A 27821-nucleotide genomic window follows, 5' to 3' on the forward strand; every position below is an offset into this window, starting at 1 on the left:
AATTTTCATCAGTGATTATTGATTCGTTGGATTCTTTATTTTTCAAATTCTGCCTAAAATAAATCTGCGCCTTTTTTTTAATTCAGGCAAAATTTCCTCCTTCAATGCATAAAATGTAAAGTGATCACCATAACAACACAACATACTCTCAGAAAAGTCCCTCTGACACTTTAAAAATTTCCAGGCCTCATCGTCGACGTTAGTATTAGTACAAACTATAATATTTTTCAATGTAAATCTGTATTTAATTTTTTGGTAAGAGAAAAAATACTTGGGAAGACTGAAATCGTCGTTCTTTGAGTCTGTGGACATCAGTTCTTCTACAGCGATCCGCTTCTTATTTTCTTTATGTTTCGCCTGCAACAATACGGCACCCTCTGGCCATTGCAGGATCACGTCATCGAATTTGCCAGCTCGACTGTCTTCTGTGGACAGCCTCCAGTTTGTGAGCTTCTTTAAAGTGTTGAGAAGAAAGACAGTCAACAAACTGACTTGAAACTGTACCCCCTTACTTCCAGCGTTACCACCTTTATAGTACCTTTGACTTTGCATTCTCGTGAGGATAAAACTGCAAGAAACAAACGTTTTCTTTATATCTCAATTTATTGGATTAATATAATTACATCTAGTGCAAATTTTGTACATAAGTTTTACATAAATTTAAGATTTGTATACAGGGTGTTTTTAAGTAGAGGTAAAAAATCCAAGGGTGTATTCTGTGGCCAAAAATAAGGTTTTTCGTTATATAAATGTGGGGTCTTAGCACAACCATTGTCCAGCTACAGCAGTGGCGGAGGTGTGGGTATCATTGATCATTATTTGCCAAAAAAAATAGGTCATCATATGCACCATTGTATTATCTTTACTTTTTGTTTCTTTACACTTTTTTGTATTCCAAACTGATTAACAACAAAATTGATTTATTTGGTCAAGTGCATTTTTAAACATATCTTAAAGAGGCCAAGCAAAACAATAATAATAAGCTGTAATCTTATTTAATATTGTGTATTGTCAAATTAAGTTTATTTTTTAAAGATTAAAAGAAGAATGTTCAGAAATGGTTTTCCTTTTCTGAACATTACCCTCGTTACCCCTAAATGAGGGTAAAACCACCCCTAAGTTCAACCATCGGCTTCAAAGTACATAAAATAATTATAATGCATAAAAAATGTTTCGAAATACATTCATTAGAATAATTTATATACAAGTACTCAATCATTTTCAGAAATAATCATCCCTCTCAAGGGGTAAAATCATCCCCCAATTATACAAAAATTATTAACAATGTGAAAAAAAATAAAAATTGTTTGTGTTTTCCATCCGATGTGACAATTAGAAGTTATTCACTTGTCAAATATCAAGTACGATAATAATAAAAAAATTTGTTTCCTTTCTTTCACATTATTTACAATTTTTGTATATTTGGGGGATGATTTTACCCCTTGAGGGATGATTATTTTTGAAAATGATTGATAATGTATGGGAGTACTTGTGTATAAATTACTTTAATGAATGTGTTTCGAAACATTATTTTTTTCATGCATTATAATTATTTTATGTACTTTAAAGCCGATGGTTGAACTTAGAGGTGGTTTTACCCTCATTTAGGAGTATTTTCCTTCGGATCTAGTGATTCTGGGTTATTAACGGTTCAATTATCACGTATAAAAGAAAAAGAAAAAAAATACTATAAAATAACTTTTAATATATTTTTTGCATTTTTAGGCGTTTAGGAACCCCTAAACGGATATTATGAATCGATTTTCAATCCGGACAAGGCCGTATCAAATACGAAATTAGATATTTTCACGATCATAATATTATTTTGATAACGACGGAAATATTTGGGGTTTCACAACTGTTGGTGATGCTTAATTTGTTCACTTTTTTTGTCTTTTCAACCCAAGGAAGGGTCATTTTTCGAAAAACTAAAAGTGATGCTCATTTTAGTTTTTCATGACGAGTATTTGGATATTTTTTGGATTTTCCCTGTCGCCTCTATCAAAGTCTCAAAAACAATTGGAAAAATGCTTTTTTTTGCGTTCACTCTTTTCTTGTTGGGTCTTATTTTTTACTAAGGACTTTAACCTGTGCCTCCTACAGACATTTTCTTGAAAACGTTTTACCTGAACTACTTGACGATGTTCCCTATGCGCCTAAAGAAAGAATGTGGTTCGTGCAGGACCGGGCTCCCCCAGGTTTTAGTTTGACTACTCGTGAATTTTTAAATGAATGATTCGGTAATAACGGTGATTGAATGAGGCACTGAAGAACCAGGTCAACCTTGGCCAACCAGATCACCCAATATGAACCCCATTGATTTTTTTGTTTGAGGACATATCAAGACATTAGTTTACAAGGTTCACATTGAATCTGAGGAGCACTTATGTCAACAAATTATAGCTGGTTATGATGTGATAAGAGCTACTCCTGGAATTTTCACACGTGTTCGAGCTGCAATTTCAAGAAGATCTGAAACATGTATTTTGGCTGAATGTGGCAATTTCCAACATTTGTTATAATAAATCATAGTAAAGTAATTGTTAATTAATTATTTTGTTATTATTTTAAGTAATGCAATAAGTATCGTAAAAACGCACTTGATCAAATAAATCGATTTTGTCGTTAATCAGTTTGGAATGCAAAAAAGTGTAAAGAAACAAAAAGTGATGTGAATAATGATCGATGATACCCACACCTACGCCACTGGTAAGTTTCTAAAGTTGGTAATTTTTTGTTTTATATCTACTGTCATACTAAATATGCAAACCGAATTTGGTTAAATTATCTCCAGGGCTTTAGAAATTAAAAAATTAAAAACTAATTTTTTTTTAATTTTAATTTTTGACAGGCTGGACAATGGCCACAAAATACGCCCCTAGATTTTTGACCTCTAAGAACGCCCTGTACAAAAATTTTACATCAAACATTTAAAATTTTAGAAACAAAAATATTAAACATAAAACAGACAACACTTAATAAATCAGTTGATAATTTATCATCAGATCAGGCTAGATCGTCCTTTTACTCCTAGCACTGAAAATATAAAAAATTACATTAAATCTGTCACATTAACATCTCAAGTTATTCTTTATTTTATTTGAATATTTTATCACTTGCAGACAAAAATTTAAAAAGTAATGAAATAAACCCTCGCACCAAAAATATCAGTCAAGGATTGTTATGATAAAATTATTCTTGCCTTATCAAAAATGTTACGCTGAAAAAAGTAGGTAAACAAAATATTAAATCTACTTTAAATTAGTTTTATGTTACAAAAATCAATCTGTTTTCGCTCTTTAAAATAAACATTCCATTAAAAATAGAATCAGTATTACCAAGTTACAAAAAAATATTTACAGATTTCAATAAAAAAACGTTTGAAGTTATTATACCAGGTCTCTTGAGTTGTATTGTCCCAATGGCATATTTCTATTATTTAAAAAATAATAATTTTTGGGCTTCTTTAAATTTAGCCCAATATTAAAATCCTTTCACTTTCGGTGTAATCGGGAACGACAGTAACTTTTTTATTTTAAATGACACCCTGTATACTTTTCTTAAAATTTGAGTTTGGACTCAAATCTTCAAAGAGTTGGAGATCGTCCGCATCATATTGTGGCAGCAAAATCAAATTAACCTTAAAGTGATGATATGATGCACTTACTTATCAGTTGTTTTTAAAAATGAATTCAGGTTAGGCGAAAATAATACTATTTAAACAACTTTTTTGGGGTTAAGGCTTTGTTTAATTAACTTTTAAATCTGTTTTCACAGGTGGCAAAATACAAGTAAATAATTTCAGACAATATTTTAACTCATTTTAGAAATTTGTTACATAATGCAATGATTGATAATTCATATCAATATCTTTGCACTTGTTCAAGCTGAATAAATTAGACTGTAACTACTGATAATATTTATCAATTACCTTATTTAAAATTTTTAGATATTTTTGCATCTGATCAATATAATTTAATAAAATCAAGTTTAATAAATTCCTTTGAATGTATGTTGTGCAGTGTTCACTATATTCTGACCACCCACTATTAACTTTTTTGTTTGTGAAATACAAAAGTTGCACGACTTTTTATGAATTTTTCGAAAATGATAATAGAAAAACAAATGAAGTCCAAACAAAATGGGCGCGGGTGTTAAATTTGTTATTTTAAATGGAATACCCTGTATATTTTTAAATATTTGGATAGAGCGTACTCTGTCGATCAGTCATATACCCTTATAAAAAGAAAAGAAGCTTTTTTATTAAGTAAATAAGATACCTTGTAATTGTTAGACTTCTTTGAAGAATTTCTGTATTTTTTTCCAATTACGTAAAGATTTACAGATTTATTTTGTCCAAAATGCATATAGGTATTTTAACTAAATCTCACTAATTAAGCCGTGAGAGGCCTAATTACTCATGGACAATGTTATATGGTAGACCGTAACAGTGACAGGTAATGTCATGACAACATTGTTATTGTTTGATGGTTTGTATTATTGTTTAATTAAAATGGGTTACACAGAAGTAGAAAATTGAAATATTTTGAAATTGAATTCAAATAGAGTAAAGATCTTCTCCATACTCTACTGTCAACCACTCCCCGTATTTGCCTGATTTATCACCATGCGTCTTTAACCTTTTCGGAAAAATGCAGTTGCCGATGAAAAGAAAGAGGGTGTAGAAGTCATCCAAAGGACTTGTACCAAGATGCTGAAGGACATCCAGCCCGACGAGATAAAACACTTATTCGACTTGCTTTTAGACCGTTCAAATCGTTGTATTGAGTCGGGAGGGGACCATTTTGAATAAAATAAATTGGATTTGCCAAAAAAAAACTTGTTTTTATTTTTAAAAAGTCCTATTTACTTTGGAACGCCCCTTATAGAACTAAAATAACCCAAAAATTTCCCATTTCAGAAATTTTTATCTGAATTACAATCTTGACTTGATACAGCTATTAAAAATTGAAATTTTTCCCCTTTTTCTTAATCCTTGATTGCAAATTATATTCCAAACCAAAAATTCGCAATTTTTTGAATGATTTTTTTGAAATTTATTTAACGAATTTTGGTGAATTTTTAATTTTAGTTAGTTAAACCATCATCCTAAGCTTCGTCAATTTGTGGCAAGTATTTTCGGAAATTTTTGAATAAATACAATATTATTTTAAACATCAATCAATCTTTATCTTATTAATCAAAGGAATGATACAGACCATGAATTATGAAGAAAATGACATTCTCCAGCATATTTATCATAAAATTTGTACAAAATATAAATCATATAAATTTCTTAAGAAACCGGTAACGAAAACCTGTTTTAAAATATTCAATTATATATCAAACATCAACAATGAATATAATACCCTTACCTTTAGTTTATCTGCATAATACGAACGCAGAATTAGTGTCCAGTTCAATCTGTCGAGGCACGGAACCTTGGCAGTCCTTCTTCAAGTGTCAATCCCAATACAAAAATACTGGGGACTGCCTAAAATTTAAAATTATTATTATTATTATCTTATCTAATAATCAAAATATGCCACTTATGCTGTGTACTTAAAATGGAAATTTTTTTGTACCGTTTTCTACACAAAGAGAAAGTAGAATGATAAAAATAAAGTTTAAAACATACGTTTTGATTGCAAGATAAGACAATTATACAATTTCTGTTTCTGATAAACTTTCTTCGAACATACATCTAAGGTTTTAAAATAAGGACTATTTTCTTATGAATTTGAAAATTGTAATCTGCATAGATATTTAATGATTAAATTAAAATATTTTTTACAGACTTGCAATTGTGTCGTTACAAATGTATTAAAATTACTATCCGGTAAAATAACAGGACAGATGCATTTTCTTTATTTATCAATTAAACAATTTTTTATTTGTAATACAATTCTAAATAATAAATAATCAAGTCAAAAAAAAATCATTGGAAAGATTTTAAATTATTTTGAGAATCCCAAGCCTGCAACTTTTTTTCAAACCCAATTTAAAATATATGTTGTTAAAAAGCAGCTGTTTGCAGCCATTGTTTGCAGTTCAATTGAAAAAATCCTTGAACTTGCTTTAAAATCTTGTAAGATGATGTTATAAAACAATTATTATAAAATCTACTATGGTTTCTATATGAAATAATTAGTTATACTGGACAATTTTTAATTTTAATAATGCAATGAATGATTCTGATATTTAGTATCGATTTCTTAAAACCCCTAATAAGGCTTTTTAGGGTAAATTTAATAGCTGCGCGATCTTTAATACTGATTTTTTTGTGAATTTTAGCAGCCTTTGGGCGTTATAGATCAATGATTGAATCCGCCAATTCAAAATTCGCAGTAAAACTATAGTTACTTTGAAAACATATCAAATACATATATTTTAATGCTATGTCCGATTAAATTGACCTTAATATGAGTTTTTACAAATATTCTTCTCTAATATATGATTTTCCTGTTGACTTCTAGCCGCCATATTGGGTCGCCATTTTGAATTTATCAAAGAAGCTTTTTCGAAAGGGTCATTCCTAACGAATCTTTTAAGCCCTTATTCCAGCTAAAAGCTCCATATACAAAATGTACAAATGTACAAAAAAATGTACAAATGTACAAAATGTACAAATGTACAAAATGTACAAATGTACAAAATATACAAATTTCAAAAGATGTATAATTATTTTAATCCTGGATATATAAAATAGAGCTTCCTTTTAAACAAAAATCTCCTTGTATCTATATCTATCTATAATGCATTTATTTAGTATTCAAGTAAGCAAAAATTATCAAAAGAAAAAGTTTTTTCTAAAGTTATAAATAATAATCTTCCCTATTTGGTACAAATTTTATGGTGACCACCGTATAATTTTGCTAAATATTTGTGGAAAGAATATTGACAAATTCGCAAACTGGAATTTTTTTTTAAATCTACTTGAAAACCCTAGAAATATCACAGAATTTTTTCGTCCAAATTTAGTACACATCTAAATTTACCTGAATGAAATTAGGAGGATTGGTTGGTCGTTTTCTTCTTTCGACGTAGAGAGGCATCGTTGGCCAAGTTTGGAGCTTCTTGGCAATGAACCAAAGGCGGCTTGCGACGAGTTGTGTGTAATTGGGGCTTCTCAAATAGGTTTGTTAGTTTGGTTGCCATTTGGGAATATAGCAGTTTTGATATAGTTTTTTCGAGTAAATCCTAAAGTAATGACAACGTTCCACTCCACAAGTGTGGATTCTTTTCATTTATAATAACAGTTTTTAATTTTGTCTTTCACCTCAAAGAAGTTACCTTCTTTCCTTTCATCTTTCCCGATAAGGTTGTGGTATATGTAGAGATTTCCGATACATTACTCCAAAGGTTCCAGCATTGCACTATTTTGAACTCTTCATCTCTGACTAGTCTGTGACACAGTCGTTAACCGTTTCTGGAAAAAACAGTTCTTTCAAATTAGACATTTCCTTTGAATACCATGGCTTCTTTTTCTTTAATAGTTTTAAAAATTCAAATCACTACTTTGAAAAAACATATTGTACTGTTTGAACGATTACCAATATTTATCCCCACTTATTTTAGAAAACATCGGCTTTGCGCAATGGCGGCGCATGAACAATGATTGTATGTGTTCTGCTTAGGGTCGTCACATTTGTCTAATTCAATTCTGGGATATTAAGTCTGCCCGGAGAGCCTCTAAATGGCTAAAATTCTGAAAATTTTCAAGGTCACGCGTTTTCCTGGTACTCTGAATTTCAAGGAACAATCCATTTATACAAAAATACAGACTTTCACAAGAAGAATAATATCTATTCACAAATTACTTACTGACGGTATAAATAAATTGGAATAAACTAAATATAATTTATTAAATATTGTTTATAAACAAAAAAATCGTTTGTGAAGTTTACCGACGATTCAGCGAATTTTAATTTTCCTCACCGTGTTATGGTTTTTTCTTTATCTTTTTTTATATATATTATATTCCGGGAGTTATACGTGCAAATCTGAAATCCGGGACCGTACAGCTAATTTCCGGTACAATCACAGAAAATCCAGGCCATGCCCATGTGGCAATCCTATATAGTTCTACCTGATGCCGTGAAAAAATATATAAATAAACTTACCAAAGTGTCAAGCTGCAGTCAAGGTTCCCAGAGATTTTAAAGTTGAGGTCAAGTATTTAAAAATGTTAAAACACTGTAACAGAGTATCACTCATCACTTTTAATGTTATTTTTTGAAAACTAAATCAATACGGCACTGTTTCGTACTGGCAAACATTTCAATTACTTTTTCATTGAAATTAATGTCATTTTTAATTAAAGTATTCTCTATAGACAACATGGAAAGTGCCGATAACCTGTCCACACACACTGAATTTCTTAAAAAGTTTTTCACTCGTTTCAAAGTTGAGAAGCATCGTTCCGTCTCAGCCGTTGACATTGGGATTGTTATTATTATCTCCAGCAATTTGATGGTCTCTTTAAATGTTTGTTCCAAATTATTTCCTCTAATCATATTTAAAAAAGCTACAGCCCCATTGATTTCACGAAAATCAGGCCTCATATAAATGAGAGTCAACTCAGTTCGCAAACGTTCAACTTCAAATACTGGATATGCTGCAACTGTAGTCTTCAATACATCATCGGGAAATGTTTTGGAGTACTTATCAAAGTGATCGGAAAAGAATAAAGTTGATGCAAGCAAGTGGCCACTGTATTCAAATCTAGTTTTTGCCGTTTGTATCATAACATCACAAACCTCAAGAGCTGATGCGCGTAAACTTTCTTCTGAAACTCGCATTCGTTTCGGAGCAGATTCTGATTCGAATTTAAACAGTTCTTCGCCTCTCTTAATAACAGATTTAATATCTTTTCGAACATTATTAATACAGTTTTCAAAAGTATCGATCGCACTTTTAATCACTACGGGATCAGTTATTCTCGTTTGTAGCTGGTTATACAAAATATCAACATGTGGCATAATGTTATGAAAAATATTTAGCCAAAATAGAAACACTTTATCATGAAGTAATCGTTCTATAGCACTCGCTTGATTGATAGCCTTTGCACTGGAAAATTGTTCCTGAATTTGTTGCATACATTCTATTAAAGAAGTTCTATATTCATAAATTATATTTACAGCGCTACTTTTAAAGTTCCAGGGAGTTTGAACGGCACGCGGTATTCTTTTCCCCACCACTTCAGTTAATATATCCAATCTTTGAGGAGAATTTGAAAAGAAATTAACGATGTCATCCATGATTGAAAAAAAAATACGCACTTGCGTGTTTTGTGAAACTGCTTGCGACATTATCAAATTTAGCTGGTGAGCGTAGCAATGCACAAAATAGGCCAGGGGATATTTTTCTCTTATTCTTGTATAAACACTGGCATGCCTACCGCTCATAACAGCCGCGCCGTCGTAAGCTTGAGCAATCAACTTATTACAATTTTCTTCCAATAATGGATCAAGTACGGAACGAATAGAATGTGTTAAAGACTCAGCATCGTGCTTTTCCGGATTGATGAATGCCAAAAATCTTTCCACAGGACTGCCTTCGTGTACGTAGCGCAAGACAACGACCATTTGAAATTTTGAAGAAACATCTGTAATTTCATCTGCCATAACAGCAACATAATTTGACTGATTAATTTCAGTCACTATTTTGTTTCTGCACACTTCAAGCATACACTGCAGAAGATCATTCTGTATATCTTTCGAAGTCCCTTTAAAAATAGTAGTTTTTCCTAGATGTTCTTTTAATATGTCGTCAAGATCTGCACTAAAATTTATGAGTGCACGAAACACACCAGGGTTGTCCGAATTGTCCGTCTCGTCATGTCTGCAAAGCGCTAATTCGAAAGCTCCGCAAAATTTTATGCTATCTATAATTCTAGATAATACATAACGATTTTTCGTTACCTGTTCATTGTGTTGCCGTATATTATCCCAATATGCAGAATCTAACTGACTTCTTATGTTTATTTTATCTAATAGGGCCAAGTTAATCTCATTCGACAAATGTTTTTTTGTTATTTCATGTCTCTTGATGCTCTGATTTAAATGACTTAAATCCTTCACACCGTATATTGTCCATGGTTTATCCCCACCGAAAATTAAGCACGGAAAACAAAACAGTGCATTTTTTATATCACACCCGCACATCCACTCTGTTTTTGTGTATACGTTATTATTAAATTGTCTTTTATAACTTTTACTTCGGCTTGTTCCACTAACTTCAATATTTAATTGTGGTGTTGGCCTACCTAATTCTTTTATTTTTAGTTTATCCTCATAAGACAGAGAATCAAAAAAATTTTTTTGTAAAAACCAAACGCTATTCATTTTAATAACTATATTATCCGTAGACGCCTAAACGAAAATATTTACCCGTGCCGCTCGCAGAAATAAACCATCACATACCGCGTCCTATCGTGTGTTAGGAAATCTTTCATATTTTCATCAATTATCGATTTGTCGGTTCCTTTATTTTTCAAATTCTGCCTACAGTAAATCTTTGCTTTACCTTTCAATTCAAGCAAAATTTCTTCCTTCAAGATACAAAATGTGAAATTACATTCATTTCATTTTCATTTTCATTTTCATTTCTCAATGAAAATCTATCTTCAATTGCTTCATCATAAAAAAATACTTGAGAGCCTTCTAAAAGTGTTTAAAAGAAAGACAATCAACAAACTGACTTGGAATTGTACCCCTTTACTTCCAGCATTACCGCCTTTCCCGTACTTTCGACTTTCCATTCTTGCGAGGATAAAACTGAAAGAAATATGAATTTTCAGTATACAGGGTGTCCGGTAAGTACCTCCTAATCTCTCGGGAGTGTATAGGGGAGGTCAAAATAAAACTAGACCTTCCTATAATTTTTTTTCCTTAATGTGCCCCCTAACGGAGTTATGGGGGGTCAAAGGGGTACCTAGAAATTAACGTTTAGGGTTATAACTTTGAAACCACCCTGTATATTTTAATAAAATTTTCGTACGTTGTATTACACATGGAGCTCTACGATTTGATGCTAAAATCAACTTTTTGCTATTATCAGGTGTCCAGAAACGGACTGGCCCTATCACAATTTTTCTCAAAATTTTGACAGAAGTAATTTTATCAAACTGAAAATATTATTATTAGATACTCTGAAGGTTTTTCTTTAAAAATGGTACTCTTTATTTATTTCGAAAAAATGAACGGTTTGCGAGATAAATCGGTTTTGAAAAAAATTGGTAACAAATACAACAACAATTAAAATTTATTTTTTTACAATAAAATCATTCCCGCTAGTGCCAGCCTACAGATTCACCATAAACATTTACTGGTGGTGAATTAAGGGAATGAATAATGCCGTTTCTTGTAAAATCAACATCTATGACCAAAATACATCTACAAATTATTATTGCTCTTGTCTCCATGGAGTTCTTTTCTATTGTTTTCGTTGTTAGACCCTGTTGATTTTAAAGTACTTGTCAAAGGCGCGTGACAGAATAAAAATTCAATTTTATTGTGGTATTCGTTTTAAGCCGTTAGAAATAACATTTAAAAATGGAAGAATATTCCTGTGCAGAATATGCTGATATGCACCTAATTTATGGGGAAGCATTATGCAACTCCGTGGAGGCAAGAAGACTTTATGAGGAAAGGTTTCCGGGTCGACATTTGCCGAGTCCAAAAACTTTTGAAAGAGTTGATCGTAGTTTAAGAGAAACAGGTAAAAAAAAATAGTGAAAAACGTTAGTGAAACTAATTTCTTCCGAATCCTTTATTTAGGAAGCTTTTTGCCACGCCGTGGTGGAGCAGGAGCCCCGAGGAGAGTACGAGACCCTCATGTAGAGGAACAAATATTGGAAGACGTTGCTAATAATCCTTCAAATAGCATAAGGAAGCTTGCGGCGCAAAACAATGTTACAAAATGGGCTGTACATGAAACTCTGAAAGAACAATTGCTTTACCCGTACCACATCCAAAAAGTACATGCTATGTCTCCAGATGATTATCCAAAAAGACTTCAATACGCCAATTGGTTTTTACAGCATCATATTCGGAATCATAATTTTGGTACATCTATTTTGTTCACCGATGAAGCAGGTTTTACAAGAGACGGCATAATTAATTCGCATAATCTACATGTCTGGGATGAAGAAAACCCTCACGCTTTAGTTCAAACTCGCTACCAACAAAGGTTTATGGTGAATGTGTGGGCTGGCATTATCGGGAATCATTTGATTGGTCCATTTATTCTGGAGCAAAGACTTAATGGTGCTCTTTATTTGCAATTTTTAGAGGAAAATCTAAATATTTTGTTAGAAGAAGTGCCCCTTCAAATAAGAACTGAAATGTGGTACATGCATGACGGTGCACCACCCCACTTTGATCGTTTAGTACGTCAACATCTGACGAATGTTTTTGGTGATCGATGGATAGGTCGAGGCGGACCTGTATTATGGCCACCTAGGTCGCCCGACCTAAACCCATTAGACTTTTTTCTGTGGGGTCATTTAAAAAATAACGTTTATTCAACACCCGTAAATAGTAGAGAGGAACTTCTGCTGAGGCTAACACAGAACTGTGACCATCTCCGCAATAATCACGGAATATTATTTCAAGTGCACCGGGAAAACATTCGTAGGATTAGAAAGTGCATTGAAGTACGGGGTGCTCATTTTGAACATCTACCGAAGTAACATTTAGGTACCTTTGTTCATTGTTGAATGTTCTTTGTTGCATGTCTTGTAAGTAAGTTATTTTTCAAATGTTATTTTTAATTGGTCACTACTTGCTCATAAAGTATAGCCAACCCGTTCAAAGATTTCTGGACTTGATAAAGTTAAAGAAATTAAATGCATGAAATAATATGTAAAAAAAATAAATTTTAATTGTTGTTGTATTTGTTACCAATTTTTTTCAAAACCGATTTATCTCGCAAACCGTTCATTTTTTCGAAATAAATAAAGAGTACCATTTTTAAAGAAAAACCTTCAGAGTATCTAATAATAATATTTTCAGTTTGATAAAATTACTTCTGTCAAAATTTTGAGAAAAATTGTGATAGGGCCAGTCCGTTTCTGGACACCTGATAATAGCAAAAAGTTGATTTTAGCATCAAATCGTAGAGCTCCATGTGTAATACAACGTACGAAAATTTTATTAAAATATACAGGGTGGTTTCAAAGTTATAACCCTAAACGTTAATTTCTAGGTACCCCTTTGACCCCCCATAACTCCGTTAGGGGGCACATTAGGAAAAAAAATTATAGGAAGGACTAGTTTTATTTTGACCTCCCCTATACACTCCCGAGAGATTAGGAGGTACTTACCGGACACCCTGTATATGCCTCTCTCTGTTGAATTAAAATTACTATAACGTAAAGTTAGAAAGCCGCATTTAACAGACTTCAAAAGAAGTACAAACGGCAACAAAAAGTAACAAAATCTTTAATACTATTTCTGCAGTCTGCTAAAAGTGGCCTGGTATCTTTTTATTTGTTACAATATATTTCGTGTATTTTTACAAACATTGTAGTGATAGATACACAAGGTTCCAAAGTAAACAGGACTTTTTAAAAATAAGAACAAGTTTTTTTGACAAAACCAATTTATTTTATTCAAAATAGTCCCCTTCCGACTCAATACAGTGGTCTGAACGCATGTCGAATGAGTGTTTTAGATCATCCTCCGGGATGAACTTCAGGATGTCGGTACAAACCTTTTGGATGACTCCTACATCCCTAAAACGCTTTCCTTTCACCGACAATGCATTTTTCCGAAAAGGTATGGTGGCAAATCAGGCAAATACGGGGTGTGGTAGGCAGTTAAAATGCGATTTTTAGTTAAAAAAGTCATTCACGAGTCGATCGATGAGATGGCACATTACCATGCAACAAACGCGAACTTCCTTCTGCGCAATATTCTGGTTAAATACGATGCATGAAAGGCTTTAAAATGCCAAGATAGAATTGTGCATTAAGGTGACCATATCCCTGGCAGAGAAATAGTTAAATTTCTGGCGTTTTTAGGTACTGAAATCTCGAAAAGTAAAACGTGTAGAACAAAAGTAAGCAGAAAAATAAAATCCTTGATGTTTTGTTTATTCATTGTTACTATTTAAAACTCAAATAAAATAATAACTTAAAAAAGCGTTTGTAAAACAAGCGTTTGCTGTTATCTTAATCCCACATTTTAAGAATTATTTTCACGTACTTATAAATAAAAGTAAACAATTTTATATGTAGGAATAAGCAAGTAAATGTTATAAGAATATTTACATGTAGAGTTATATACAAAAAAGTTAGTATTTTCGTAGATTTCACTACCTAAAATCCTGATGGTTTGATCGTTTTTTGTACCTATTTATTCGGTTTACTGTGGCTTCTGAAAATACTCAAATGGCATGGCATAACATTCCTATTATTTCATACGCTTTAGATTATTCAGTTATTACATGTTTGAAATTATTTGTTTTTGTGAAAAACACTATTTAAAGATTACGGCAAACAAAACTTAATATTAGTTCTTCGTTCGATGCTCATTCTTGTACTGTTGACACAAACATACAGTCATTTTAGACGCAATAACTCTGTTCACATCTCATCTCATGAAATTTTTACTTATTTATTTATTTATTGATAAAAGGGACAAGTCCTTTTAAAGCAAAAACACAAAAACATACAAAGTAAAATGTGAATGCTAAAACTAGTTAGTAATATGATCATAATAAATATAACACGGCTTACAAAAACAAACACAAAACAGATGACAATGATATTTAAGAACCAAGCATTTTTACTTATAAATTTTTTACAGATCTCTTGAATGATGAGCAGGAGCAATTAAATAGATCTAATTTACTGTTCGTTAAATTAGCATTACGCAGGATTCTAGTAATTGAATCATTCTGTCCATAACTAATATGGGAGAATGGAATATGAAAAATTTCTGAGTTTCTATTTATTCTTTCAGTAACCTTAAAATTCACTAAACTTAAAAACTACGACGATTGAATGTGTCTCGTGAGTATTTTATTTAGAAAAAGCAAATCAATATATAAACGCCTATGTTCCAATGAAATTAAATTGAGATCGCTAAGAATTTGGTCATAAGTGTAATACTCTTTGGTAACCTAGCTTAAATGCACAATGTCTTAAAAATCTCTTTTGTACATTTTCAATAAAATTAATATGAGTATTATACTTCAACACGAGATAATACAACAATATTCTAAAATGGACCTGACTAAAGAACAGTACAATATTTTGAGACTATGAACTGAAAAGTCAATCCCAGTACGATGAACAAATCCCAGCATCTTTAAATATTTTGAAACAGTATTCTCAATGTGAGTACAATAGGACACTTTACGATCAAAAATGACACCACATCTAATACCGTGTTATTCGATTTATAATGAAAACTCAAATGAGAGGGAGATCTAGTGAATGTTATTATTTTGACAGCACATCAGTGAAGGTTCTACCTTTTTGACACATGTAATTGCCAATAGATGGCCCCATAAGAAATACCTATTTTTGAAAAGTCCTGTTTACTTTAGAACACACCTACTATTAGTTTTAAACAAGAACAGACTATGCTTACCTGTAGTTTGTCCATCAAATAATTCAAGTGGTACTTGTAAGATACAAATTCTATTATTAGCACAAGTATTATATGCTAATGTTATTTACACCAATGAATTTAATTTGCTTCCGGTCTGACTCATAATTTGTCTATGACGCACATATTAGTTTATAAGGTCTATGATGCCACAAAGATACACAAGATCTATGCTGACTCGTACTGCCACTACATGCAACACCTCACACTACCGGTGTTTAAAGCTTGTTTGCTTGAAGGGATTCCTGTTTAAAGAGAGTGCCAGTCGTCAACTGATCCTTTGAAGGCACCCTATTCGATTTCATTAAAGGAAAAATGAAATTTCAAAGCAAAAATCTGCACAAAATGAAATAGACGAAAAAAAGCAATAAATTAATTTTTAACTGTTAAATGTGGCCAATTTTCTACTCTTGTTACCCGTTTTACTCGAACAGTCGTTGGTTTTAAAACAATAATTTTTGAGCAGGATATTTGAAGCGGAAGCAAGAATAACTTTGGTAAGGGCTGCTGTTGTGTGATTACTACATTCGGGGATATTATATAAATAACCGTTTTCCGTAATGTATTTAAATATAAAGTGAATTAAATCCTGTCGTTTGTCACAAACGCTCGAAAAGTCTTCCTCAAATTCTGAAATTATTTTATTAAATATAATATACGACAGACAAACCACTTGCACCGAAAACTCTTTTGGAAGAAGTAATTTTTTGCGAGATAAAATATGTACAAGATTGTAATTGTCTTCCACGACCATATCGTCTGCGTAGACCAGATTCTGTTGACAAAAGTTACACCGGAGTCTTTTGAGAGCCGTATAACAACAGTACCCGGCTAAGTAAGTTATTACCGGCAATTCATGATTTACTTCTAATTCGTGTTCTTCTATAGCAAAGTAAGAGTTAAATAAACTTACACCTTTTTCTTCGAAGGGTAAATCGACAGACTCGTTCCCAAAGTCATAAAATTTGTTTACCTGTATACTTCCAAAAGTTCGTGAGTTTAAAATTAAATGCGACCGAATTATTAGTCTTTTCTCTGGTTCATACAATTGTCTTACGGACATATGATAACGGCCTGTCTCTAAGTATTTTCTGAATCTATGTTCTACATCCGCAATTTGAAATTTTCCTAATAATATATGATTCATATGAAGTTCATTCAAGCAGTATTTTGTTACCTCCAGTAATCCATAAGTTGTATGAGTTAAAGCGGTACAGGTTTGAGTTAGTTTATTAGAGAAGTTACCTTGTTTCCAGTTATTTAGCCAGTCCAGCATTTTTTCTAAAAAAACTATTTTCTGATCACTGTCTATATTATCGGACGTTATTGGCTCCTGGTATTCGTCCTCTAAAGGTTTTCCTTTCATAGGAGTTTTTACATTTACTATTTTCCACCACGTTAGTATTATATTTATAAATTCAGCAGTCTCCTTCGAGTTATTTACGTTACCGCCAAATTCTATCAAAGCTTGTACAACAGAGGGATTGAAAACTTTTAAGGTTAATGCGATATTTTGACTTTCTAGGTTTGTTGGGAATAAAGCTTTCAAGCTTAAGGAATATTTTAACTTGTCGCGTTCTAATCTGTGAAGTTCCTTTAATGAACGGAAGTCGGCAACTTTTTCAATACCAGTTTCAAAATCGGGATAGCGGAACAATTGGTCAGGTTCAGAGTTTAACCAGTTACATTTTATACATTTTAGCAGATGCACCGAATCAAATAGGTAGAAAAGAGGCCTACTTTTATCGACAGGATGAGGATACACTATGCTAAGCTGATGCGGTGTTGCGAAATGGCTCACAGCTTCACTGTTAACCTCGTTATTATCGGAGATGATGCAAAAAACTTTATACCCTATTTCTTCTAATTTAATTATAACAGTCTTTACTAGCGAGAACACCATTTTATGATCAATTTTTGAAAGCAGACTAATATGTACCAGTGCTTTAAAATCCGATTTAATGCTTGTTAACGTAAATGCAAGAGCTGACTTTGCCAATGAACTATTATCGCACGCGTCTAAATATTGACTAATATGGATTTCGTTAAAAAGCAAAATGACGTCTTTATCTTTGTCCGTCAAGAATTGAAAGATATTTGTTGCATACCGAAGACATATCTGTTTTTCTTCGAACGTTGGGTCAGTTATTAAAGAACTGCTCATTGATGCAATTGTTTTTGGGTGAGGCAATATAAAAATATTAGTCTGTCTTAAAAAATTATAAGCTTGTGAACTAACACCATGAAGTATTGAAGCTACAATCAGGGCATTATCAGAATATCGATAGCCTTCTTTGCAGGACATTAACAGTTTCAGCTGTTCAGAAACAAATGATAAAACATATTTTTCAGAACTTTCATATTCTCTTTTTTCGGATACGAGTGAATCAATTATATTCGAAACGTGACTTAATATACGATGTGAATTATTATTCTCATTTAAATTTGACTTACCCAGCTCGTCACGTTTATCTATTTCCCTTAATAAATCTTCGATTTCAAGAATGCTGTTTGACAAGAACGGGGTTTTAAGTTCTGTTTGAGGGCTTTTTACAACAGCCACAGCAATTTCATGGCCATACAAATATGTTTCCACTTTTAACACGGTATTAATCACAACCGAATATGTAATAAGAGGACCGGGAGATTCTATTAATTTAAAAAGCATTACTTTTTCATTAGAAATAATTTTGTTCCATTGTAGGGGCAGCTGAAAAGAATTAAGAATTGTTAGAAAACTATCGTAATTCTCATAACAAACCGATTTTTTAAACACATCACTGTCCTTTTCGCTATTTATAATTGCTTCCGTTGAATTATCTTGCTCAATTAGTTCTGTTTCATCTCTACTTGGGCTACATTTAACATCTTTGGATAAATATTTTGGACAATTAGGAAATATAGGAACAGCGTCAGGAGCTAATTTTGGAATCTTTAAATTTATGGAAATACTGTAGCCAGTTCTCGAATCATGAGCAGTTGAGGAAAGTATTATTTTTTCTCTAGGGAAATGTAACTCGCAGATTCTACTATGTTTTGTAGGGAGAAAATTCGAGCGAGGGATGGCAGCAACCCATTTCTTACGTAAAGCCGAACTGTTAGGAAATTTAAAGGCATGCACTTTTGGGCCGTCTTTATAATTGCCGCGGCAGCCAGGAACACAACATACATACGGCATTTTTTAGTTATTTTTTAAACACACCAGCACGAAGCACATGTATAAACAATCAAATAATAAGTTATAAATTACTTCAACTAATACACTAATTTTAAATGCACTACACGTTAAATTAACACAAAATCTGTATTTAACAATCTCCTAGTCGTCGAACAGACTATTTCAACATTTCTAAAATAAAAAGTAAAAATATTAAATAGAGCAATACAATAATACAATTTCTTATAAACAGTCGGCAACAACAGTGACAGTTCATCTGAACGCAGCGCCATCTACTTACATGGACACACTGAACTACATAACAACGGAGGGAATTTCGAATGTTTTATTTACTTGTGTTACACATTTAAAATCATTTACAATTTACAAGTAAATTGTATATGATTTTAAATATTGATCAGTGAGGAACAAAAAAGCGTTAAAATTTAAAGAAATTCGCTCAAAAAAAGAAAAAGTGTATATAAGGTCTGTTCCAACAAGAGTCAGGGATTGGTTCCGAACTGTCAGTAATGTGCAACCAACTAATTCTTGCGATATATTCACTGGAGACACATTTAGAACTTAGCTGGCCAAACATTTCAAACGGTTCGGAACCAATCTCTGACTCTTGTTGGAACAGACCTATAATTTTTCTACATTTCATTCTCTTATGCCAAAAATAATTGTGATGTAATACTTTAAGTCACAAGTTTTAAAGTTAGATGAATAAAAAAATGACCATTGTAATATGTTGATATGCTTATTTTTTCATATAGGTCAGGGTGTTATAGACAGCTGGGATTTGATTAATTATTTATATTTTTATGTTCCTCGTGCTTGAGTTTTTTGCTAGGTTACTTAAATATTGTTTGTGTGGCGAATACCCACTCAACAAAAATAATTCGCAGCGAATGGTGAAAAACTGTGTATGCATTTGAAGTTACACTAGCTTGCCCACCGGCAGTTTACGAAAATTACTAAGAGGTTAAAAAATTAAGTGTTTACAACAGAATTTGAAAAAATAAACTGTTCATACGTGTTTCCAATGGTCAAAGGAAACCTCTGTATAAACATGACCCTCGCTCAAATTTACATCCTGCATATTATTGACTAGTAGATATACTAATAGATATGCAGTTTGTAGAAGACAAAATTAAAAACAAAAACATTATTTTTGTAAAAAAATAGTTTTAAACGATCTATTCTAGGCCCCGACCCAAGAAGAAGAAGAATCGATTTTGCTGCCCTAGTTGCAGGCAGATCTTTATTTCTATATTTCTAATTCTAAATAACGTGATAACGTTTTAATTATCATAGAAAAATTATTATTTCTATGGAGGATTTTGGGGAACAGTATTGTGCGCTGTGCGTCAATACCATAAGCGATGGGAATTTTAAAGAAATACAAGTCGTTACCAGGGATATTTTTGAGGTTATTTTGCTGAAAGTGGTGGGTTTATTATCTGTAGTATGTTAAAAATATACACTTTAAAATAGGTATTGCATCATTATTAACTTTAAAATCTGAACCTTAGGCTTATTTTCTTCCTACCGTGACATTTTTTCATATTCTAGGATTTTGACGGCAGAAGTAAACAAGTAATATGTAACATTTGTTCATTAGCCGTCATGGAAGCATTCAAATTCAAATCAATGTGTCTCTATACTGATTACACCATAATTCCTTATGTCGATGACGAAACAGGATGTTCTGTTAGCTTAATGGAGATTTACACAAAGGAAAATGGAATCGAACAATCAATCGAAACAATGAGGGAGCAGAAAGTATGCCGATTATGTTTTCAACTAATAAGGGCCGAATTTATCTCGGTACATGATGTAAATATTGATATGATCGAGTGTTATATTCCAGAAATAGTAAGTGTATAACAAGCCTCGTAATTTGTAGTTAGCTGTTATTTAAAATAGTTTCATTTTAAAATTGGCTATTTAGATTTTAAAAAGTGAACTTTGTAGAATTTCAGTGTCACCGAAGATCCTGTTCTTTGTAGACACTGTTTCGATTCCTTCGACATCCACAGTTCTTTTGTAAAGAGATGTTCGGAGGTAGAGAAAAAAGTTAAAAGTATTCAGCCATCATTAATTTCGAGCATTAAAACGGATATCAAAATAAAATCTGAAGCAAGTGATCAGGAAGAGGAGTTGAGCAAAATTGAGTCTACTATAATGAAAACTGAAAAAAAAGAAATGTCTATTAAAGCCGAGTCTATCGAAATAAAAACGGAAGAAAATAACGAAGAGAGGTATGTAACGTAACTCATAACTATTGAGGCAGTTGCGCTTTGTTGACTAATTAAATAAATGTGGCATTGAACGGTTATGAAGTAAATTTTGTAAGTTCTAGAAACTGTTCCTGGGTAAATTTTTTCTTTTTAATTCAATTAAATCTGCTACTACAAAACTGGTACATTTTTTTTAATTCTATGATAAATAATCTTGCTGTCTACCACATTAAATTTAATTACAAATGATATCCTATTAAAATATTTTCAGACGATGTATTAGCAGTCTAACAAAGATTTCAAATATGCCATGAAAAATAATCAAATTCATAAAACTATAAAACTGTCTAATTTTCAATCACAAATCTTCTACTAAGCAAGACTTGCTGACTTGTGTTAGGTAAAGAAATACATGAGGTATAATAACTAAAATGCTTGACATAAGGTTAATAATTCTGACACGAATTAAGAAAAGAAGCTCCTGTGAAGTCCTAAATGAAGAGTAATAAATTTGCTAGGTGTAGAATGTAATTTTTTGTTATTAAATATCATGTCTATCTTGAAAATAAATATGCAATTATTTATATTGTTACTGTCTATTACTGATCGCACAAAGGGCAAAAGACAATTTTTTATAAAATTAAAACAATTTATTGAAAAATCAAATTCCAAAATATTAAGTACAGGGTATATACAAGCCACAAAAAACAAACAAAAATAATAATTAAGAATTCAACTTTCTGTTGGAGAGGAGTGCAATGCAATTCATGGATTTAAAACAATTATAATTTTCCAGAGTCTATATTATTGTAATAATCAGTTTATTACTTTTCGTAAAATCAAGTGAAAACAAGTTTTATTTTTCAGTGACGCACCTGATTATGAATCAGAACTCGAAGGTGTTTCCGAAGTAGACAAAATCAAATGTAAACCTAAAAGGCATATGTTGAAAAGGAAAAAGGGAGCAGTGAAAAAAATTCATACATGCGAAAAGTGTGACTATAAGACTGTATTTAAGAACCACTTTACAAATCATCAGCTGATACACGAAAATGTTCCTAAAACAAAAAAGGAAGGATGTCCCAGTTATGAAGCGAAGAAGAAGAGCCCTCTTTTAAGCCATCGCTTACATGACAAAAATTCTTCTGAAGTGAACAGATTTAAATGTATTTATTGCGATTATAAAGCAAAACGGAAGGGTGTCCTGCGGGAACATTACATAACCAATCATGAAGAGAATTTGCTGGACCCCAAGGAAAATTCAAAAATAAAACAAATGCTTAATCTCAGATATCCGTTACCTGTGAAAATACATAAATGTGATATATGTCCCTATACAGCTATAAACAAGAAGAAACTTCTAAACCACCGGTGCAAGTTGCCCCTAAAGTGCTACCAATGCAGTTACACGACCCAGTTTAAGTTCCAGTATACAGCCCACCAAATGATGCACGAGAACCCCTCAAATATGGAAATGTACAAGTGTCACAACTGCAATTATGAAACCAAATATAAGAACCGCCTTACAAAGCACCAGTTAAAACACAAAAATCCAGAGCAAGTGCAGATGCACAAATGTATTTACTGTAATTATGAAGCAAAATGTAAGGGAAGTTTGAGGTCGCATCTGTTACTTATTCATGCAGACTTCCTATATGACCCCAAGGAGAATTTGAGGGTTCAGGGTATGCTGAATTTCAGGAAGCCAATTTCACTAAAGATGTACAAGTGTGATAAATGCATCTATGAAACACTAAACAAGACTGCCTTCAACGCACACCAATTGATACACAGGGACCGATCACACGTCCGAATGTACACATGTGAAGTGTGTGATTTTGAAACCAAATATAAGAAAAGTCTTGACGGCCACAAAATGACACATGCCGAGGAGCTAAATTTCAAGTGCCACACCTGCAGATACGCGACCAAGCAAAAAAAACAACTTGCCCGCCACAAGTTAACACACTTAAACATTGCCGAAGTGCGAATGTACAAGTGTCACAACTGCGATTATGAAAGCAAGTATAAGGGCCACCTTGCAAGGCATCAATTAAAACACCAAAATCCAGAGCAAGTACAGATGCACAAATGCATTTACTGCAGTTATGAATCAAAACATAAGGAAAGTTTGAGTTCACACATAGAATTTAATCACAGAGACAAGTTGCTCGACCCCGAAGAGAATTCAAAGGTAACACGTATGCTGAATCGTAAAAAAATATTTTCGTTGGAATCGTACAAATGTGACAAATGCTCCTTTGAAACCCCACACAGAAGCATCCTCAATGGCCATCTCTTGACTCACAAGGATCGATCGCAGGTGCGAATGTACATGTGCAATGAATGCGGTTATGAAAGCAAGCGTAAGTATAGTCTCACTAAACACAAATTGATACACAAAAGTCCAGCCGAGGTGCAATTATACAAATGTGACACTTGCAACTATGCAGCCAAGGGAAAAAGTGCCCTTAAACGGCACCAGTTAACCCACAATAATAACATTGAAGTGCAAATGTACAAATGTCGGACATGTAACTACAAATCCAAATTTAAGAGACGCCTTGAAATTCACCAATTACGGCATAAAAGCCCTTCCAAAGAGAAAATGTACACGTGTGATACGAAAATGGATAACGTTAAACCGCACCAGTTGATGAACAAAAATGCCTCTGAAATTGAAATGTACAAGTGTAACAATTGCGACTATGAGACCAGATATAAGAGCAATCTTATAAGGCACCTATTACAACATAAAAGTCCTTCCAATATACGGATGTACATGTGTGAATCGTGTGATTTCAAATCAGAATCTAAGAAATGTCTTATTAACCACAAACTGATGCACAAAAATCCATCTTAGGTGCAAATGTTCCCGCGTTTATGCTACCAAGTATAAGTATAATCTTGCATTTCACCAGTTGTGGCATGAAAACGCACGGAAACGGTTTCATCACAAGTATGATTAGTGTGATTTTAATACTAAGTATTAGACCTGTTTTTATTACCATAAATTGGCACACAAAATTTCCAAAGTGCGAATGTAAAGTAGTCTATTACGTGTTTTTTTTTTGTTTCTAGTAGAAAAGAAAAAATGGGTGTACCGCATTTATTGCCAGTATAAGGCCTGCGGCAAGGTAACGCAACGTCCGTCGATTCTAAAGTACATTTATTTTGATAGGTCCAGCCCCGCGGCCGCTTGTCCATACTGCGTGCATTTCTCACTGTTGAGCAACAACGGCTGGCAAAGATTGTCTTTTTACATGTTTTTATTTTTTATTTGTATTTATAACATTATATGGTAAGCTACGATGCCATATGTCTATTCTGCATATTTTACTTAAGAGAACGGATGGTTACCGAAAAAGAAACAGAATTAAAAGAGGACATAGTCGCTTACTAGCAATAAAAAGAAATATGTGAATGCTCTTTCACAGGTAAAGTCTGATAAGATAAGCAAAATTTGATGACCTCGCAGAAGTTACGATCTGATTTCAATGGATTTTAAAAAGCTATCATTTATTAATAAGTTCTGGCTTCTTTACAGGGATCATAAGTGTGCTCAGGCCATCAAATTGATTTGAATCTATTTAAAAAAATGAGTACTTTGCTTGTGGTCACTTTGAAAATAAAAAGAAATTTAACCGGTATAGAAAATCAAGAAAGTAGTACCAAAGAGTTAATGAGCTTGAGTACAAAAAAAATTAAATTTGGAATAATACAAGTGAAACAATAATAACTACATATTGTTAAGACGATATAAAATGTCGAAGAAACTGTTGTAAGCTATTTAGTTTGTGAAAAGGAAATTAATTGAAGGAAAACAAATTTTCTACCTGTTTAGCTTATGTTAGATTTTTAGTAATAGTGTTAAAACCATCATTGTACAGGGTGTTTTGCATAAGAACCAATACAGAGCATGTAGGGGAACCCAAAATATGGCGATTTAATGCAACTTACGTTTATACTAAGCTGCACCACTGAGAAGTTATAGGTCTTGAAAGTTGAGTTTCTTTCCAAAAAAAATCAATATCTCAGTTATAGTTGAATTTAGAAAAACCAAATTTGGTACACAGTGTGAGTGCCAATAGCATTAATTGACAGTAGGTAGAGTTCAATTGAAGCATTTTAAAGGGTTGATAAGGGATGATGCACCATTTTTTAATCCGTTAGCGGACTTAAAAAATTATTATTTTAAGGGGAATTTAATTCTAAAACTTTTCTCTCTTACTATTTTTCAAAAAACTTTGTCGTTTTCAACAAAAACACTAATAACCAATAATACGTATTGTCCCTGATATTTAAAATCATCGAAAATTCAAAAGTTGGCTATGAATTTAAACATCAAACTTGAGGATCGGAAAAAAAGTTGGAATAAGAATAATTTAATAGAAAAGCAAACAACTTAAACAACAGAAATAACATACAATTTGCACTAATAAGTTATAAAAATTTGTTCAAAATGATCACCATTGGCAATCAATTACTAAAATTAAATTAATTTAAATTCATAGCCAACTTTTGAATTTTTGATGATTTTAAATAACAGCTACAATATGTATTGTTAGTTATTTGTGTTTTGTTGAAAGGTTTTTTGAAAACTAACGAGAGTAAGAAAAGTTTTAGAATTAAATTCCCCATAAAATAAAATTTTTCTTTGTCCGCCAACGGGTTAAAAAATTCCGTCACATTTTAATGGTGCATCATGCCTTATCAACCCTTTAAAATACTTCAATTGAACTCTACTTACTGTCAATTAATGCTCTTGGCACACTCACAACGTGTACCAAATTTGGTTTTTCCAAGTTCAAGTATAACTGATACTGATTTTTTTCGAAATTTGAAACTCCACTTTCAAGGCTTAAAACTTCTTAGAGGTGCAGCTTAGTATAAAGGTAACTTCCGTTGTATCACCCTACATGTCCCTGCCCTGTGTCGGTTCTTATGCGAAATACCCTTTATATATTGTAGATGTACTAACATTAGTAATGTCTTTATCTATTGGAATAAAATAATAAATTCCTTTATTTATTCTGTTTTATTTATTTCATTTATTTCATATTTAAAAAACATTTTATATACAAATATTGTTTTATAAAGTATAAATTTCAGTAATAGCTATTAGAGATGCAAGGATGATTATGCCCATAGGTGACAGATCACTTCTGAGGTCGTTTAGGCCCGAGGAAAGTACGCCTAAGGGCATAATCGTCCTAGATCTCCGTATATGTTATATTTTTTACTTGGACAAATTATTTTACATTTATTTTAAATTTAATAATTAAAAGTAAATGAGAATGAATACAGTTTTTCAATATATACGATCTATCTAAGATGTGATGACACCCGCAAATTTGTTGATTTTGATAGTTTTTGATGTTTGATTCTGAGGACATTGAAAAGGCAGAATGGATAATATTTCAGCAATATTTGTTGCTAGAGCCAATAAAGCCAATGAAGAATTACTGCCTAGGAAATGTAGATTACTTTATGATAAAGCATATAAACGTTTTGAGACTAGGACAAGCAGAAATTCAGTGACAACTAACTGTTAGTGAAACCATATTAATGGGATATTTCCAAGAACTGGTGTGTATTACCTTTCATCACTTTAAAGAAATATTTATAATTTTTGATAATTTATATTTTTTATATATCTTTTAGTCAGAATCATTCAGCCCTAACAAATTGTGGACAAAGTATTCAATGTTGAAGACCACATTATCAGCGTGCAGAAAAGTATATATAGGAGAATATCGATTAGAGGTTTATTTGAAAGGATATATTCCAAAAAAATCTAAAATATTGTCAAGAGGATATTTTTAAATTTATTAGAGAAGCATCAAGTCGTACATATCTTTAGGAAAAAGTAATATAGAAAATAATTGGCTATATTATTGCATGTGCTTAATAGGTTTTTGTTATTGTAGGTTGTTCAGTCTAGTAATTTTTTTTTTGGAGGATTAAGAAGAGATGAGTTGGTAAAGCTCTCAATAGATGATATAGACGACAAAGAACTCGTAGTAAAAATTAACTATGCAAAACTTGCAGTATCAAAATCTTTTACTATTGTCGAAGAAAATGAAATGCATTCATTCATTACTCCCTTCAAAAGGCAATTGTGTAATTTGGAATCCTTCTACGTCGGTGAGTCTATCGCTACCTAAAACTGCTTTGATAATGTATGAACCTCTAAATTTTGGAATTAATTTTTTACTTGTTCCTACACTTACATCAGTATTTGCAATCGTGACATAATCACCAGCATTGTAAACGTGAACATTTGTGTTTTTTATTATAAACTTCTTTAGCATACATTTGAGATTTTGTGATGTTTTCAGCAGTTTTTTCTATAATTAATTAAGTTTAAATTTGTTTCTTCCTGTGATTCTAAATACAATCTCAAAACATCTTGAACATGCCCCTTTTGATGTACTCCAAACAATAACTTACTAGGAGTTTCTCCCGCTGAACTATTAACTGTATCAATTATAGAAGTCTACTTTTGACAAAACCTCATTCCACTTATCTATTGAATCAGACAATTTTGAACATATTGAACTTAAAGACTTATTTATTATCTCTATTTGACCATTTGCATGGGGTACCTACTCCGGTTGCAATAAGGAATGTTGCATATCATTCTGGGTAATAAATTCTTCAAAATCATCTGATGTAAAACATGATCCTCGAATCTCGATCTGAAATAATTCTGCTATTTAGGCTTGCTATTATTTCGAAAGTATGAAATTAAATGTTTGATTATTTACTTTGTATTAGTTGAACTACATGAATAAATTT

General features: G+C 32.2%; 2 protein-coding genes and 1 long non-coding RNA gene across 4 annotated transcripts; 1 reads left to right on the top strand and 2 right to left on the bottom strand.

The window, feature by feature from the left end:
- Window positions 1-506: 506 nt before the first annotated feature.
- On the bottom strand, window positions 507-10155 carry LOC111691311 (zinc finger MYM-type protein 1-like). Of its 2 annotated transcripts, none has more exons than XM_023456288.1 (4): window positions 8124-10155; window positions 6999-7429; window positions 5376-5494; window positions 507-568 (listed from the first exon to the last, which is right to left on the bottom strand). In XM_023456288.1, exon 1 carries the CDS (start codon window positions 9687-9689, stop codon window positions 8229-8231), a length of 1461 nt encoding a protein of 486 aa, XP_023312056.1. In that variant the 5' UTR covers window positions 9690-10155; the 3' UTR covers window positions 507-568; window positions 5376-5494; window positions 6999-7429; window positions 8124-8228. The 2 variants fall into 2 exon arrangements, with proteins under 2 accessions (XP_023312056.1, XP_023312057.1); XM_023456289.1 differs by lacking the exon at window positions 507-568 and adding an exon at window positions 2979-3036.
- A 242-nt stretch (window positions 10156-10397) lies between these two features.
- LOC108914535 lies at window positions 10398-19022 on the bottom strand. Its single transcript, XR_001964681.1, has 3 exons — window positions 18794-19022; window positions 15603-15911; window positions 10398-10778 (listed from the first exon to the last, which is right to left on the bottom strand). It is a non-coding gene; the product is annotated as an uncharacterized LOC108914535 (long non-coding RNA).
- Window positions 19023-20045: 1023 nt separating this feature from the next.
- Window positions 20046-25033, top strand: LOC108914531 (zinc finger protein 761-like). Its single transcript, XM_018720356.1, has 4 exons — window positions 20046-20227; window positions 20353-20655; window positions 20755-21041; window positions 21888-25033. The coding sequence occupies exons 1-4, from the start codon at window positions 20111-20113 to the stop codon at window positions 23881-23883; spliced, it is 2703 nt and encodes a 900-aa protein (XP_018575872.1). The 5' UTR covers window positions 20046-20110; the 3' UTR covers window positions 23884-25033.
- The last annotated feature ends 2788 nt before the right edge of the window (window positions 25034-27821 follow it).

This window comes from Anoplophora glabripennis, unplaced genomic scaffold (genome assembly GCF_000390285.2).
Source record: "Anoplophora glabripennis isolate ALB-LARVAE unplaced genomic scaffold, Agla_2.0 scaffold905, whole genome shotgun sequence".
Lineage (NCBI taxonomy): Eukaryota > Metazoa > Arthropoda > Insecta > Coleoptera > Cerambycidae > Anoplophora > Anoplophora glabripennis.